This window comes from Carassius carassius, chromosome 23 (assembly GCF_963082965.1).
Source record: "Carassius carassius chromosome 23, fCarCar2.1, whole genome shotgun sequence".
In the NCBI taxonomy this organism is placed as follows: Eukaryota; Metazoa; Chordata; class Actinopteri; order Cypriniformes; family Cyprinidae; genus Carassius; species Carassius carassius.
The window spans coordinates 8,699,338-8,717,839 of NC_081777.1; the positions used below are offsets into that span (position 1 = coordinate 8,699,338).

General features: G+C 34.6%; 1 protein-coding gene across 1 annotated transcript; it reads left to right on the forward strand.

The window, feature by feature from the left end:
• The first annotated feature begins 1,588 nt into the window (after positions 1-1,588).
• scg3 (secretogranin III) lies at positions 1,589-18,474 on the forward strand. The gene is made up of 12 exons (XM_059506168.1): positions 1,589-1,967; positions 3,061-3,113; positions 3,332-3,362; positions 3,440-3,664; positions 6,557-6,699; positions 6,913-7,059; positions 7,180-7,414; positions 8,316-8,432; positions 13,091-13,174; positions 13,295-13,405; positions 14,382-14,471; positions 17,596-18,474. The coding sequence occupies exons 1-12, from the start codon at positions 1,883-1,885 to the stop codon at positions 17,712-17,714; spliced, it is 1,440 nt and encodes a 479-aa protein (XP_059362151.1). The 5' UTR covers positions 1,589-1,882; the 3' UTR covers positions 17,715-18,474.
• Positions 18,475-18,502: the final 28 nt, after the last annotated feature.

Here is an 18,502-nt window from a genome sequence, read left to right on the forward strand (position 1 = left end):
TAGGTTAATGAGAAATTCCTATTATGGCAACTTATGTTGGGGCATTTACACAAATGTTCACCATGCATTCCTTTTGAAATATAAATTAGCAATTTTAATAAGATTTTATATGGGCCTATACCTTGAAATAAACCCACCCTGATATATACTGACCAATATATATATATATATATATATATATATATATATATATATATATAAATCAAATTCAAGAATCTTTTGCAGAATTTGGGAACAGGAGTGTATCATGTGCATTTGCCAATCTGATAATGATTTCGCTATAATCCGATGCATGACACCTGAAAGGTTATGAGGCTATTTGAGGTCACATGTCACCTGACAGCCTATACGCACTGACACAGGCAGCTCATGCGTGTGACCTGCAGAGGCAATCATGAGCTGTTTAACACACTCCTCCTGCTTAGAACACATTCATCATGAGCAACTCACAACCTCCCAATGTAATCTAAGTCATGTCAAATAATTATTTAGTCTATATATGTATAACATATTTAATGTATCGTTATATTTTCATATAAAGTCATATAAGCATATCGAATTATGTAAGGATTAGATTTATGCAATACATATATACTAGAAATACATACTCAATGTTTGTAACTTTTTTAAGCGTACAAGATAAAAATTAGGAGGCATCCAAAAGTAAACAAGCAAAGATTAAAAAAAAAGAAAGAAAGGAAAAAAAATTTAATTAGTCATTTGTTCTGCTACATATTTTTCTGCTAACATGCACTCTTAAATATAAAATTGGTTCAAAAGATTCTTCACAGCGATGCCATAGAAGAACCATTTTTGTTCCACAAAGAACCATTCAGTCAAAGGTTCTTAAAACCATCTCTTTCTTGTCTTTTTATAATCTGAAGAAACTTCTTTCAACACAAAGAACCTTTTGTGAAATGGGATGGTTCTGCAGATGTTAAAGGTTCTTCTATGGCACCGTGAAGCATCTTTATTTTTATGAGTGTATTGCAATATTATCCCTATTGTATTATATGGGAACACTTTCACAAGTTTTATATATTATTTTATTATTATTTTAGAACTTTTTAACATTTTTGTTGTTACATCATTGATTTTGTGTTTCATGATTGTTTGCCAAAGAGCCCATAAAATGCCAGTTCCCATGGTTACATCAGTGTCATAAAAGGTCAGTATGTTAAATGAACTGTATCTGTTTTGTTTTTTCTGGGCAACAGATTTTCAATACCTTCATGCTGTCAAGATTGCTGTCAAGTTTTGCCTATAAAACCATAGCAATCCATCAATACATGCAAAAGCATATATGAAATCTAATATAACAAATCTATCTACTGTATCTATCCCAGCCAACGCATGTGTAGCCTACCTCAAAGCATAATAGGCATTACCAAAACTGGTCAAATCTTGATTTGCATTTTAATCTGCATCGTCATAAACTGGTTATTTTCAGAGTCCCGTCTTGCCTCTCTCTTATCTGCTCTTTTTTTGCGCTCATTGGTCGTTTGCTGCCCGGCAGGATGAATGAATGCGAGATGCGCGTGTGACGCAGGTGCTCCATACTGACGCACATGGGCGGATGTAACCGTGCCGTCCTCCTCCCTCCATCCATCCATGAGCTGCTGGAGTCAAGGCCCGCTACACACGAGGAGCTCCCATCAGCTTATCCGCTGTTAATTATAGCCAGCGACCTGGTTTCAGCACTGCAGGGACTCAACAGCTCCCGAGGAACTAAAGCCTTTGCGCTTACAGAGGAGAGGCGCTGAGAGCGCGCGGCAGCCCGCCAACCCCAGCGCGCTCCACAAAACCGATCCGACGGCGCGTTTATCTCCACAGAAGACAACAGAGAGAGCAAGAGAGAAAACGTCTGAACTCCAGCTGAAGCATGGCGTCAAAACGCGTAGGGATTGTGGTTGTCCTTGCTGTAATATCGCAGATCTGCGCGTTTCCCACACCTGCCGGACCCGACGGTGAGTTACTGAATAACCGACAAGCCAGTCCAACACATCGGTCCAAAATATTAGAAGATATGGAATATTTGATTTAGAAGATTCATCCGATTGAGTGGAACACACAAAACATGCACGACGTGTAATAAAACTAGAAATTGCTTCATTAATATATAGGCCACTTTAAATTAATCAGACGATATTTTGCTATTATGATATTTAGGACAGCGTCCAACTGACTCATTAACACATGTCTGGACTTCAGCGTGCACATGCTTTGTTTTCAAATGGAAGTAGGCAGAATGTTAGGATGGATCTATGTTTAATTTCAACAATTACACATTAAGTTGCATTATAAATAGACTATATAATGTGATTATGTTGGCCATCAGTATATTAAACATTGAAAAACCCATATTGGCTGATATAAATATGGGAAGAAGGTGAATGAATTGGATGGTTTATTTAGTTTGTTGTTGTTTTCATCCTTTATTGTATAGGAAGCTCTAGCCTCAGTTTTCAGAAGCCTTTAGTCTTTTGTTCTGTAATCCGATTATTCCATGGCAACTTCTCTTAGTAGTTTGGACCGCAACTGAATGCATCAAAGATCCCAACAGCCATAGACAGACTGAAGAAATGCATATTAATAACTATTTCTTTAGGGTAAAAATAGTCTTGTATAAAGTAGAGTGTCTTGATTCCTTCAAAATTATAGTCGATTCATACAACATAGATGCACAGATGTTTTTTAGAATCTCATTTATGTTGTTACAAGTCTTTACATTATAATTACAATGTAATAACCAATCAATAGTAATTTGAGCTAGATACTGTTGTGATACTGCTGATTTATTTCTGGTCATATTATTTTTGTTATCCGGTGTAACTGTATTAAAGGCATAGTTCATCCAAAAATGACAATTCTGTAATCGTTTATCCCCCCCCCCCCCCCCCCTTGCATTGTTCGAAATGAAATGACTTTCTTTCTTCTGTGGAACACAAAAATAAATTCAGCTTTTTTGTGTCCTTTTAAGGTCAGCTATGACTGACCTACTTTACCATCAGTAATCTTTGCCTATATTAAATGTGTTTGTGCATTTCTTTCCGGTTCCAGATAAGAGCATGTATAACCGAGAGCTGACTGAGGAGAAGCCATTAGAACAGCAGGTGTGATTTCAGAAATATGAACTTATTGTTAATTTCTATGTTATGTAAAAGACACAAATATACTTTGTACATTTGCATCAGACACAACTACTGTTGTACTACTTTTGTGCCCTTGATTCTGAGTATGGATGTTTTCTGCATTAATTTCAAATATATTTAAATAAACATTTATGTAAAAGTCAAGACTGTGTTCTGTTTTATTTATTTTTCCCCAATAGATTGCAGAAGCTGACAGCATCAGGAAGACAGGTGAGGAATAATCTTATGCAGACATAGCGCTTCACAGTGATCAATAGCTCACAAGTGTTTGCTGTTCATCCATGCAGAACCCAAGCCAACGCCACCAGCTGAGGCAGAGTCAAACTCTGAGGACGATGACATCACTTTCCTTAAGTCTCTGGCTGAGAAGTCCAAAGAGTCAAACAACGAGACTCCCATCTCAGATTCTGTGAAAGAACGATACGGTACTGATGAGGCCGACACTACCAAAAACAGAAGACTGGCCGATGATTATGACTCTACTAAGAATGGAATGGACTACAAATACCAAGGTAAGAACTACAACTACCTTGCTGGCCAAGCCTTATTCTGAAGAGCATACCATGTAGTATGTGTACTTTGCAAAGTATGTTGTTTTTCACATACACTGTAAACAATGCAATGTGTTTGCTGTTTCCAGTCTAATGAATGAACCAGATGTCATTTTTTTGATTGGTATTTTATTTTGCACATTTTGAATTGACAAAAATAAATAAATAACAATAATAATAATAGTAATAAAAAAAACACAAGACATTTAAATATTAAGTCAAATAAAAATGTAACAATATTTATGTCAATTTATTTTTCACTTATCATTTAGTATGTAGTGTTTACTGTGTTATTATTCCATTTTGAGCATAGCTTTGGTCTCCTGGTCTTAAAGGGGTCATACGATGCTTTTTTAAAGATCATTATTTTGTGTATTTGATGGAATGGAATACCATTCTGACATGCTTTAATGTTAAAAAAAAACACATTATTTTTCAAATACTGTACATTATTGTAGGTCCTCTATGCCCCGCCTCTCTCATACGTGTCGTTTTCTATAAAGTCCCTCCTTCCGACAAGCGCAGTCTGCTCTGATTGGCCAACTGGCCAAGTGCATTGTGATTGGCTGAACACCGCAAGCACTCGTCGAAAATGAAACGCCCCTTTCCATAACCGTGAGCTTTGGAATCTTTCAAAATAAATGTAAAGACAGTTAATAATGTACAGTATTTAGTTTTACCGTCAGTTCAAGCCTGAAAGGGGAACGGAGTTGTGTGACAGACACAGTGATGAAGATGGTATGTGTTTGCAGTACACAAGCCACGGACGGTTAATACAGCTGACTCCACTGTTTGACCATCTCTCTCTCTCTCTCTCTCTCTCTCTCTCTCTCTCTCTCTCTCTCTCTCTCTCTCTAAATGCATCTACTTTCGAAAGGTCAAATAAAGTTCTTTTGCTTTCGCCTAGATACACACAGAATCTCCCTGACATGGCTGCTTCAACACTAACTGTGGTTACTAAAACCAAGCCTTCTTTCTTTGCATGAACATTTGGGCGGCATTTCGCAAATATTTCCACATAGTGACATAGACATGTGGGGGCGTGTTAGAACGAGCCATTTCAGGTGGGCGTGGCAGAGTCTTAACTTTGATAAAGAATATCTCTTTGGATTTGAGACTTTAGTCTTTGCACCTTTACAGATCTTCTTCATTCACCAAGAGCTTGTAACACTCACAAGAGAAAAGAAAAAATTGAAATCGCATCATATGACCCCTTTAACTATTTTACGAGTCAGGACATTGTGGATTCTAAATGGTAAAATAGTCAGCAAACCGTAAAATATCAATGAACATTTTTCTTTTAACTGTGACCTGTGAAAAGCCAAATTATCTCCCACTTTGAAAGTGCTAATCCATTCCTGTGACTGTATGAGATCTTAAATACAGGAACAGGTGGCAGACACCATAGATCAATCAGGAGGAATTTTGTTGAGATAAAGAGACAGAGTGATAGAGAGAAGGAGAGAGAGAATCTGAGGATTATCCCTCCACAGGCTGCTGTACTGGATGTTTTATACTGTAGCATTAAACCCCACATTCCCCTACAACAGGATAGTCAAACTAAACATACACCCACATTAAAAACCCTTCTAACATAATAATAGCACAATAGCTCAAAGAGGTCATGTCATTATTCCTCTTACCATTTTCCCCGACCTTCTGATGTTTCTTGGATGATTTTTTTTCCATGTCCATTTTCTACTTTATGACTCTTGCAATTAAATATGCAGTCTTTGTGCATTTTAAGTATGTCCTGTGTTATGATTGGCTAATCAACATGTGAAATGATTTCCCTGTTTGCTGCTAAAGTATGTCAAATATACAGTAGTTTTGTAAAACTATTTTGTCTTCCTTCAAAAACAACCTCTTTGCGTAGCCACAGTTACATTGTGATGTACTGTGATTTATGATTCATAAAAAATCACAAAATCACAAAGGCTCTGCAGAGCTGTAGGTGTACACACAGCAGAGGATTTATCAGACTTCAACACATTTTAATTGTTAGCTCCTATGGTGTTTAGGAATAGAAATATCTGTTCCATGTCCTTCTTTTTACCTCATCAAGACTGGGTGGACCATGTTTCTGGACACAGAATAGATGTTGTTGACATGTGAGCAGTCAAGTGTTCATTTATTCATCTGCCTGATGTCAGCTATCCAAGGAAAAGCAGTTTGTGCAGCTCAATTAACTTATAATATGACCGCTCTACGTTTTGTTTTTATGACACTGTCATGTCATAAAGGCACTCAGACCACCTAAGACCTCTGACTCAGAATGAGCGTCAGACGTTTGATCAGTGTCACGTTTCAGGCAGATGGTGAGTTTACTGGAAGCGATTAAGGCAGTGTAAGTCGATCTCTGTGGTAGATAATGGCAGATAACAGAGTGGGGGGTGTTTTTGTGTGATTTCACTGGGTTACAGGAATTACAACAGACAGACAAGAATTGCTGGCAGATCTCAGCTCCAACATTCAGATCTCTGTTTCACACATTCTCCTCCTACTTAGTTTCACTTTTTAAGAGCTTTGAGCTTGTGGGCTTCTGATAAAACAATATCAAATGCAGTACACTATAGAAACTAAACCTATGGCACAAAAAAAGACATCCCAAAAATGCTGGATAAGGTGGATATGCAAGCTACCTACAGTCCATCAGCAGTTAATTTATAATCAAGTTATATCCATTCTCCAATACAGATGAAAGGCTAGAAATGCTCCGGGTTATTATTCGAAATAAGTAAGTTGTGGTTTGGACGTCCCTATTCTCATAGAATTAGAACAATTATTGAAACTCTATATTTAAAGTTATCCTCCTTGGAGGGATGTGAAGTATTTTAATGTGTTCCTTTTCAGATGATCCTGAAAGTTTCCGGCAGCTGGACGGGACCCCGCTAACAGCTCATGACATCGTCCAGAAAATCGCCAACAAAATCTACGAAGAGGATGACCGAGGAGTATTTGACAGAATTGTGTCTAAACTGCTCAAGCTGGGTCTAGTAAGAGATTCAAATTGTGGCATGCGCAGTGATTGTGATAGCTGCCATATTGATGAGCCATGCAATAAACATCATACATAATGTATTAATTCCTCTAGGGAAACATATTCCAGTTTAACCAGCCTAAATAGCATGGAAAATAGATGTCATGTAATAATACCTTTGTGAATTGATCGTTTTAGCAGGTGTTGTGTTCTTTTGTTTGACCTTCAGATCACAGACAGTCAGGCAGAGACACTGGAGTATGAAGTTGCTGAAGCCCTGCAGGATCTGATTACCAAAAATGCCAAAGATAATATGATTGCAGACCTCAGTATGGACTACCCTGTTAATGCTGTGAAAGACACAGAAAACAATATGGTACGAGTGTGTGACTGTGTGTCATGGTACGAGTGTGTGACTGTGTGTCTGTAGTTTTTCTACCAACTGCATATTTATCCACAAAGGAAAAAAACCTCTCTATTTGCTTGGATTCTTCAGGATGAGGAAGACAGGCCCAGTCGACGATATGATGAAGAGGATGCTAATGGGGGTGTTGATGCTAATGGTGAAGAAGAACAGGAGGAGGAGATTAGAGATGACACAGTGAGGGCCGAAGAGTCATGGGACGCTGCGAGCGATGGGAACGACAGAAACGAACTGAACCCTGAAGATGGACTGCAGGACCTTCAGTTCTTCCCCAACTTCTACAGACTCCTCAAGAGCCTCGACTCAGGTAGCCAAAACAACAAACAACACAACATATGACACAATACAGTACAACACAAAACATACAACATGTTACAACACACACTGAATACTGTAAAACACACACAAAAAAAGAAGTGCACTTAAAAATGTTCAGTGCGCTTGTAGTGTCTTAAAAGTGTGTGTGTGTGTGTGTGTGTGTGTGTGTGTGTTTCTTTTAAATAAATCTACTTGCATAATCAAATGTTAATAAAATAAAAGGCTATTTAAGTGTACTTAAAGGGAATACAATTTAATAACTGTGTTTTAACACACTTAAGTACATTTTTAAAAGGTGCACTTTGTGATGTCAAATTAAAAGTGTTAAATCATCAGGATTTAATATTTTGTTGTGCTTATTTTGATGTGTTGATTAACATACAATATAGTGGATATAAATTACTTAATGTTTGATTATAATTTTAACTGTACTGTGTTATTTGATATTACATTAGTAAGACTTCATCTTTACAAATGTATAATAACAAATATATTTAAACACATGACAAACTTTACGAGTTTCAACAGAAATGGTATTCAAGAATATTTTAATTGTTCTCAAATGCTTGTTGGCAGTACAATTTAACCAAATTTCAAAGGAAATATAAATAATTACGACTTGAGCAAATCAAAAAAGTACAAAAAATGCACATGCGTGAGTATAGCACAACATAGCACACTCAAAAGCCACACAAACAGTAATGTAACATAACACAACACAGCTCATTCAGTAAATCAGCAGCCATAAGGTCTTTAGAAACAACCCCATCTGGTTAAACACATATCCTGTGGTTTCAACTGCCCTCTTCTTCATCAAACACCACATTAATCCAGATTAAAATTTGCTCTCATTGCTTAATCTGTCACATCCTTCTTCTCTCACTTTACAGAGCAAGATAAAGAGGAGAGAGAAACACTGATCACCATCATGAAGACCTTGATCGACTTTGTGAAGATGATGGTCAAATATGGAACCATCACACCTGAAGAAGGAGTTTCTTATCTGGGTAAGACCAAAGTTGTCTGTACGCCTTATATGAATACTTTAAGCAGATTTCTGCAGATAATTGATTGATTTGATTGATTGATTGATCTTTTATCTTATGTACTTAATTTCTTCATCTGTCTATGAAATATAATTACTGTCAAATGAACTGACAATAATTTATTGTAAACTAAAATATATTTTAACGTCAGTTCAATGAATATTTGTAATTGCATGTTTGTAAGAATTTCAAAATAGTATTTAAAATATATTAATATAAACTGTAAAACTGAATAACACTACAGTTAAAATTATAAGCAAGTACTTAATGTGTGCTTTTTTTAGGGCTGCAACTAACGATTATTTTGATAATCGATTAATCTGTCGATTATTTTTACGATTAATCGATTAATCGGTTTATGTACTTATATTTTAGTTTTTTCCATTTTTTCCCCCAAGTAAATTATTAATAAATGGTCTTTATCCTTCAGCATAGATTTTTAAGAGATTTTAACCATTTTGCATTGTCATATCCTAATCAAAAATATACCTGGAGTTGTTTTATTGTGTTAGTAATCCTTTGTCGAACTCTTCTGCAATCAGAACACTGACCCATACTCCAGCAAATTTCACAAGGAGATTTAAAATAATGTTTTCACCATGGCAGTCCTTAGAGCTCCTAAAGTAGTTTAACATCCCGAACGAAGCTTATTAAGGAATCTTTCAGAACATATTTTCACGAAGAATAAGGATAAAACAGAATAAAATTGCAGTGCATTGTATTTTATTATTTACTGGGAAACAGCTTTATAGCTTTTGCTGTGAAATTGTAAACAATCCTTCGAATAAAGTGCCAATGGCATGAAACCTGAATGGAAATCACAATTTAAAGTAAAATCCATCAGAAGGTTGTCCAGAAAAAAAAAATTGGACAGTCACACACAAAAAACCTGCTGTGTGAAAAAGAGCAGTGAATACTTAGAAAAAAAGTGCATTTCAAATATCTTTAAACATTTTCCTCTCTCATTCAGTCATAATTAGGCTGCACGACTGAATTTTGAACTGGTAAACTACAAACTGATCACAGAACATGTTTGTAAAACTTTAAATGTTAACTGTTAAAAAGCAATGTTATCAGCTTTTACAACTAAACATTTGCAAACAACATTGTACTGGAGAATCTGCACAAATAAAAGTCTTAGGGGCCGTTCACATATCGCGCCTAAAAATGGTGCACCGCTTTCTCCTCCTTTCCAAAGCGCTCGGGCAGAAGCGCCCCTGAGGCGTCTGCCTTTGCTAAGCAACCATGACGTGCTCTCTCCTTGAAGACGCGGAAATTTCAGCAAAGGATAAATGGATTTGCAGCTCAAAAAATCGCTTGCAGTAGCTCTGCTACTAAATTTATTTCAAAATGGAAATCCATATACAACTATGATCAGCTGTTCCTTTCATCTTGACTGAGCTTTTAACGTTGTTACGGGAAAGGATGAAGCTGATTGGTTAGTTCTTGTCACATGACCCGCGATGCGCTTGCAGCATTTTGAAAAGTTGAGATGTTTTTAACTCGACGCGGTGCGGTGTTGGAAATAACGAACTTGAGCGCGCAAAAGACGCGATATGTGAACGTCCCCTTAAACAGTTCAGTAGTGCAGAGTTTACAGGTTACTCTTCTTTTTTAAAGGCTCAAAGTAAAGTACTCCCAGTCTCCCACATCCCGCTAAATGCTGCAGAGACGCTGTTCGGGAAGCACGTGACATAAAACGAGGCCAGCTATTGGCTATTCGCTACTTCTCCTGTTGTACTGGCTGAGTAAAACCTCCGGTGGCTCATTACTGCCACACTTTGGTCACCGCAGATTTGAAATATGCACGAAATGAGCCGCTTACGGCAAATAAAAGTTATTTAGCAACGAATCGATGACTAAATTAGTTGACAACTATTTTAATAATCGATTTTTATCGATTAAATCGATTCGTTGTTTCAGCTCTAGCTTTTTTAGTCAACACATCAAAATAAGCACACTTATTTCAAGTTTGCTAAAGATTATTAAAAACATAATGATTTAAAATTTTCAATTAAACAGTAGTAGAAAAGTGGACTCATTTTTTTTTTAAGTGTACTTAAAAACAGTCATGAAAGTGTACTTTCTCCAAGGACATGCTTTATGGTAAGCAGTCTTGGAATTTCATTTTATAAATATGCAAGCTCTTTTTTTTTTCTTCTGTAAACTTACTTTTAAGATTTGTAGGTTTAGTAGAATAAGTTGACGTATACTTGTAAAGTTTGTCATAGTCAGTATGTTATACGTTGTGGACCCATCAAAATAAAGTTTTAGAAGATATTAAGCAGACAGTCTACTAATACTCGAATGACTTCTAGTTGCCATGTATTTGCAAAGTTACTTACTGAAGGTCTAAAGTGGACTATCAAAATAAAGTGTTACCGAGTTTTAATAATTGCTTATTTGGAAAACCTTTTCCTGTCATTAATTTGACTCATACAGTACGTGTTTGTTTTTCCTGACACAGGATCTGTGTTAATAGTATTGTTCTTTCAATACAGATGGTTTGAGTCAGTTGTGTTGCCTCAGGTGACAGGTATATCTTTAATGACTAACAGATGAATCAAATTTCATACACTGATGCTAAGAATTCGACATCGGTCTGTGTTTATACATATATATCTGTGACTAAAGACAGAATATCACGGACTATTCTCAGTGGACTGATTCCCACTATCTCTACAATCCATATTCTACACCCACTAATGTTTTACTGCGATCTTCAACATTACTTTCTGCAGTTTTGTAAGGATAGCCTAACTGAACCAAAAGAAAACAACAGCATATTTCTAACAAGGTAAATGGGAGATCAAAGAAAATTATTTCAAAATGCTTAGTGAATAAATAGGATTTTGCACAGACATATTGCTCACAACATTTTTTGTTTATATTTCATTACAAAATTTGACTTTGTGCCACTAATCATAACTGATCAGTGTATTTTAAGCGGTCTCAGGTCCTTATGCTCAAGCAAACAGCATCCTGTTTCATTCATCCAGCGTTCTCTCCTTTGTTCCCTCTCTCTTTCATTCCGTGTAATTAATCCTGTCTGTTTCTCTAATGAGATGCTCACGGTCGTTATGATGGAACACAGATAACAATTTGGAATTCTCCGTTGCGTAATAACGGGTTACTCTGGCAACCTGTGCCACATGATGACAGAGCTGTAAAGATCAAATGGAATGGCAGGGTGTGTTGCCAGGATACAGCTGGTTATTGATCTGCTGTGGTTTAAACATGAGACGAGGCTCTTATCATTCTGCCCTAATATGTGTGTGTTTGTCATTGGCAAACAGCTCCAAGACACAAAAGTGTGTACACAACCATAATGAGAACAGCGTACATCCATATCTGCATATGGAGTGCTGGATAAAGCTCTATGTTGTCAAAGATAATTATGATAAGATAGAAAAATAACCTGTAATGGGACTCTTTTACCCTTAAAATTAAAAGAAATAGACATTACTAAAATTGTAGCATCTGTAGCAATCATGTTGAAATTATAATAGAAAAAAGGTTAAAAATAAGTTACAGTAAAAACCTATTCATTGGATATCTATAAGTACCATGAAAGCTATATATATATATATATGTGCATTTGTGTATAAATATACAGTACATATACATAAAGTTTGTTTAAAAAAGACAATACATGTAATTTAACTATAAAATATAGTTGTTTTTTTAATAAAACATAAATTAAGACACGAACAAGTAATTATACATTATAATAAAATACTGTTAAAAATTAGGTTTTATTATAAAAAAACGTGTAAAATGTGTAATAATAATGATTTTATTTATTATTATTCATCTTTATTCCTAGAATTCCCTTTGATTTTTTTTCTTTATTTCTTTTTTCAGTTTTTACTCACAAAATAATTTTCTTAATCAATTATTTACTTTGGTTTGTTACATTTTATGTCATTTAATTTCATTTAAATTAATAATTGCCTGTTTACTAAAGCTGCATTTTTATCAGTCCATTACAGCAACATCTGATTTGAAAAGCTTAAATATTGTAAATTAATATTATAAAGCTAGGAAAAACTTTACAATAAGGTTTCATTTGTTACCATCAGTTAATATGAACTAACAGTGACATACTGCGTATTTTAATCTAATGTAATCTTAATATTAATTTCAGCATTTATTTATACATTATTAAAAACAAAAGTTGTCTCTGTTAATTTTATTTATTAGACCTGAGCTAACAATGAATGGTTGTATCTGTAACTAACGATTAATAAATACTGTAGCAAATTTGGTAACACTTTAAGGTGTCCTTGTTACATGTTACATGTACTTACTATTATAATAACAATAAATTATCCATAATTACATGTAAGTAACCCTAAGCCAACCCCTAATCATATAGTAAGTACATGTAGTTAATTAATATTACTCAATACTTAATTATACAATAACAAGGACACCTTAAAATAAACTGTAACCCAAATATCTTGATCATTGTTAGTTAATGTAAACTAATGGGACCTTAGTGTATAGCGTTATCAGAAAAAAAAACAAAAAAAAAACATATATATATATATATTTTTTCAAAATGCTTGTAATCCGTGTAACATTGTCACATTACTAAATCTTGTGTTTACACACAGAAAATCTGGATGCAATGATTGCCCTGCAGACCAAGAACAAGCTGGGCAAGTCTCTGGTTCCTCTTAGCATGACACCCCCTACAGGTAAATCAGACCCACCGCAGATCAGAGCACTGCAAACTGCAAGTCATTGACTGCAGATTCTGCTCAGCAAGACTTTGGCATCACTATACTGTTTTTTCCCCTCATCGCACCTCCTTCCAGGAAAAGCATTGGATGATGATGACAACACCAAAACAGAAGCTGCCAAAATGCAGAAGGAGTATGAGTCTCTCAAAGACTCGACCAAAGACATCCAGACTGCTGCTGAAGTCAGTGAGTAAATCAAGGATCATGCATCATCTTCACATGCTTCTGGTTTGGGATGATGTTAAAAGCCTCTCAGCTTCTGCTGGTGGAACTGAGCTGTTTAACTGAATGCTCTAGCAGTAGAGCTGAGGCAGATACACTGAGAAGCCTGTATCAAATACAGAATTCAACACTAACCTGCAGTTCAACTGGAAATGACTGCAGAGTGTGTGTGTGTGTGTGTGTGTGTGTCTGTTTTAGAGACACAGCGAGAGTTTCAGTCCCATAGGGAGAGACTCTGCAGCAGCAGCCCGGCAGATTGAGGACATCTTCAGCTCTTATAAATAAAATGATGAGGTCTTGATCAGAGAGACGTTTATTGATTCTTTGTGAAGTACTGAACATCATTGTTAAAAGCTGTGATAATCACAGCCGATTATTACCCAAGAAGCATTTAGAACACACCCATCATACATTTATCCTGCTTTCATGTTTGAATTGCCACAATTATGAGGAAGTTATGTTACTATAGCAACACTCATAACACCAAACTGTTAATGCAGTGTACATAATTCAACTCTATGTTCTCTAACAAAATTGTGAACACTGCACATGAGGGATATATAATAATTATTAGTATCATTCATGATAATATACTGAAACGAAGCTAATAAGAAAAACATATTTACAAAGATGTACATTTTACCACAAACAATAAAATAATAATCCATCCATCTATTCATCTGTTTAATAAAGATATGCATCTGTCTGTTTAAAAGAAGAATAAGACATGTGAAACTGAAAATATATTTAAACAAATAATTGAAATGCTAAATATATCCATCCACCTATTTAAGAAGAAGAAGAAATATATATAGAAATATGTTTAAACAAAACATATAGTATAATTATCCTTCTGTCCATTCCCCAAACAAATTGTGGTTCGTGGAGATGCTGGATCCCAGGAATAAGAATAAGAATAAGAATGATTTCTGTCCGACAGGTCATCCTGGGAAGTCTGAGAGTTATCTGGAGGCAATCAGGAAGAACATTGAATGGCTGAAAAAACACAACAAGGAAAGCAACAAAGAAGGTAAATGTTCATAAAGCAGCAAACCCGTTTGCTTTCAGACTGTGTTCTTTCACAGCTGCTGGAATGGAATGGAGCATGTGCTCTCTCTCTTCTCAATTTAATCATGATTGAAGCTAGAAGGATATGTGCTCTGGCTTTTTATTTGGTATTGTTTGTAATATCAATCAATTAAATTCCATTAGGGCCAAGATCAATTTCTACATGCTAATTAGTGGTTGCATTAATGTAATATAATTCAAAGATGGAAAATTATATGTAGATCCTCAAATGTTGCCAAAATAAATTAAGACCAATTTTACAGAATATTAGCTCAAAATGACATGACAAAGCTGTTGCTAGATTTGGAAAGTGACAATGAGACAAAAAAAACATCCTTTGCTGCTAATAAACAACTGGCAAACGCCTTATCTCGCTCTCTTAGAGCTGTTAAAGGGTTTACCCCTAACCCAGGGTTACACACAATTCAGTGAAAACAGGGAGAAGAACAGTCATATTAAAGACTCTTTCCTTTCTCTTAATTTGCAATTAAAATACGCGTGGGTGCATGAAAGCGCTCATGAATATGCATCGCTTTGATGAGCTTGGCTGTGTTCGAGCACTGCAAGTCTGCTGCGTTTTAGACAAAAGATCAGTGTGTTCCTCTCTTCATACCTGCCAGCATGAGACTCAAACACTGTCTGTGTTCCTCAGGAATCATCTGCTCATTGTTTGGACATGAGAACTCTCGCTCTATTGTTCAGATTCAAAGCAGATTCATTAGAGGCAGACTGTTACCGTCTAGACGGGTGAAGCATGTCCCGGCTATAATAATCATAAAAATAAAAAAATAAAAATAAAAATTTAATTTGCATTAAATCAATGGAAATTGACATATTTGCAGTATGGTAATGAAAATGTATATAGAGAAAATATGTTTAATTAATATGTTTAAATTAATTTCTCAATGCAAACAAATAAATAAATAAATAAATAAGGGAAAAACTAATCTGATGATCCTAAAATGGAGAAAGAAAGAAATGCTTTTACACTTTTAACTCAGAACTCAATTCTTTAAATACCACAAATTATATAACAAGTGTGATTCATGAAACACCTAAAAATAGGAGAACACCAACATTTAAAGTTTTTATAAAGAAAGGCACAAAAAGGAAGCTAGCTCTAAAAAAAAAGAAAAAGAAAAAGAAAAAAAATGTAACAATTTTTTTACTGTCACCTTTTATCAGTTTAATGCAGCCTTAATTCCTGAATAAAAATATTATATTTTTAAGCCAAACGTTTGAACAGTAATGTAACATCACCCATCCATTTTCATGCAACATTAAAATCTCCGCTTATACACATCAAGACGTGTGAGTGAATGTTTTAAATACAACATGAGTGGTAGTCATTACGGCCTCTGATACAGACATAGTAGGAGTCACTGAGTCAGGAAGCTCTGTTCGGTGTCTGTGAGGACATTGTAATGGTCAGTGCAGGAACAATCCACTGGTCTATACATTTAGCCAGAGCCCTTACACAAAAACATTCAACAACACACACTCTTCTGATAGCCAGCAATTTTTTCAACCCACACAATGTACTAAAACCACTTTCACACACACATGCGTTGCCAAAACTTGTGAATTTGGAATTGGATTTATGCATATTTACTGCTTTGTGAGTCTTTTGGCTTTCGGCTCTCTCCCACACACACCCACTCTCACGCAGGCTCACACTGGTACACTAACAGGCATTTATGGATGATCTTTGATATCCACTGTTAATAACATCATCATTTCTAGAAAGCAAACATACAATCAGGCCATTGTGTGACTTGCCTCCCACATTTCAAGTTTTTGTTTAAATGACTCTAGGTAACAGCCTTTTATTTAGCATGAAAAACTCCAATGTTTTAACCAGCTTACAGATTTATATAACCCCTAACATTTCTCATCTGAAACTGCCACCGTTGTTAGATCTAATGCGTTACGAAACTGAAGTCAAGTGCAAAAATAGCACTGAAGAAAAACCTGCATCTTGCCACATTAACCAGTTAATATTTTTGCAATTTAAGCAGAGAATTATATTTTTCTATAAACATTTCCCAAGACAAAAGTCCTGCAAAGTTGAACTTTTGAGTGTGATAAAGCAAATATACATTTAAACATAATAAAATTATGTTTCTGTTAAAGAAATAAAATAAAATAAAAAACTGAATAATCAAACCCTTATTTTTAAAGGGGAATAGCACGTTTATTTTTGTTTGTTTGTTGTTATTGAAGTTTTAAACAAATATTTTATAGTTTTGTTTATACATTTATTATATATATATATATATTGTCACTTTTATTTAATACAAAAAAATATTTGAAATAATGAATTTTTGTAAAAAAAAAATTTTGTATTTCTTTCTAGTAGATATTGTTTTTTTAAATAAATAGATTATAGTTTCCTTTATACATTTATAAAATAAACGTTATTAGTATTTCATATTTTAAGTTATTTAATACAACTAAAATATTTTCAATAATTTCTCTTGGTTAAATATTAATATTTTAAAGGGGAAATACAACTTTCTTCTTTCTTATGGATATTGTAGTTTTAAATAAATCGTTTATAGTTTCCTTTATACATTTATAAAACTAACAAAATATTTGTAATAATTCCTCTTTGTTAAATACAATTATTTTTAAAAGGTTATTTATTTATGTTTTTATGATATTATAGTTTTAAATACATAGTTTATAATTTCGTCTATACATTTACAAAAATATTTTTTAATAATTTAAGACAACTAACAAATATATATATATTTTTTACAGGGAAATATATATATATATATTTTCATTCATTCATTTAGACATCTTTAACTAAATCTTTTACAATTCCCTTTATACAATTACAAATGTAATATTTAATTTATCATTTTATTTTATTAAATTAAATTAACGATTTAAAATGTAATATTATTATTATTTTTTTAATTATCATAATAATAAATACTACTTTTTATTTAATATCAATGTTAATGTTTTAATACTTTGTAACAACACTTCGGGGAGAGAAAAAATTATAAAAAAAATTAACATTTGCACTTGGAAACTGCTAAATTTCTGTACTGATCAGCTCCTGTGTTCTGTTTAAGATTATGACCTCTCCAAGCTGAGGGACTTCATGGACCAGCAGGTGGACGCATACATCCACAAAGGCATCCTTGAGAAGGACGAAGGTGATGTCATTAAGAGAATCTACGGAAGCCTGTAGGAACCACAAGTCCAGCGTCACATGTAATAGTATAACAGTTAGAATATCTAAATACTAAATACTTGGACCAGGCACACTAACACAGATCCTAATTCTTTAACTCCTAATAAACAAGATTTAGTCTGTAACTCAGACACTATTTCTGCAGAATGATTTCCTTCAGAAGGCAATATCCTCTCAGTGCAGTCAGCAATAGAACACAATCTAGTTCTAGATAAGCCACAAATCACTTTTGAGTTGTAAGTGTTTTTACGCATTAGGACAGAATAACAGCACTGGCTGCTATAAGAATGAAATTCGGTGGATTTTTCGGTATGACTTGCAAATCAGTGAAAATAGAAGCGTTTGCACCTCTCCCTCTTTTGCAATAGACTCTTACAGCATTATATGCACATACTGTATCTGTACGTAACATTCATTCATGTATGGTGTTTAGCATTTCATCCTCTTATTTGATGAAGCATAAGACTCTGTTTTATCGTTTCTCCACCAAAAAAAAAAAAAGAAGAAAAAAATTGCTCGACTATCAGTGAATTGCTTTTCTCCTCTGTTGTTGTTTTGTCTGTTCAGTCTGTTGGGGGCAGTCTTTATATCTTTATACCTCCCAAATCTAGCTTAAATTTGGTTGTTTTTTTCCTCCGCTATTTGACTCTGTATATTCCACATGCTATAGATTCACAAAAATCAAGTATTTTTCAATGTAAATATCGTGAATTTTTTCCAAAAATCTATTAAACATTGCCTTTCTTTAATTACTTAACTTCTGGGGCTGTCATTTTTTTAAGGTT

Bases quoted from the DNA above. Each gene is read 5' to 3' on its own strand.
- scg3 (XM_059506168.1), top strand. From the start codon at position 1,883: ATGGCGTCAAAACGCGTAGGGATTGTGGTTGTCCTTGCTGTAATATCG. The intron at 7,060-7,179 runs GTACGAGTGTGT...TGGATTCTTCAG, and splicing joins AAGACACAGAAAACAATATG to GATGAGGAAGACAGGCCCAG. The intron at 7,415-8,315 runs GTAGCCAAAACA...CTCACTTTACAG, and splicing joins CCTCAAGAGCCTCGACTCAG to AGCAAGATAAAGAGGAGAGA.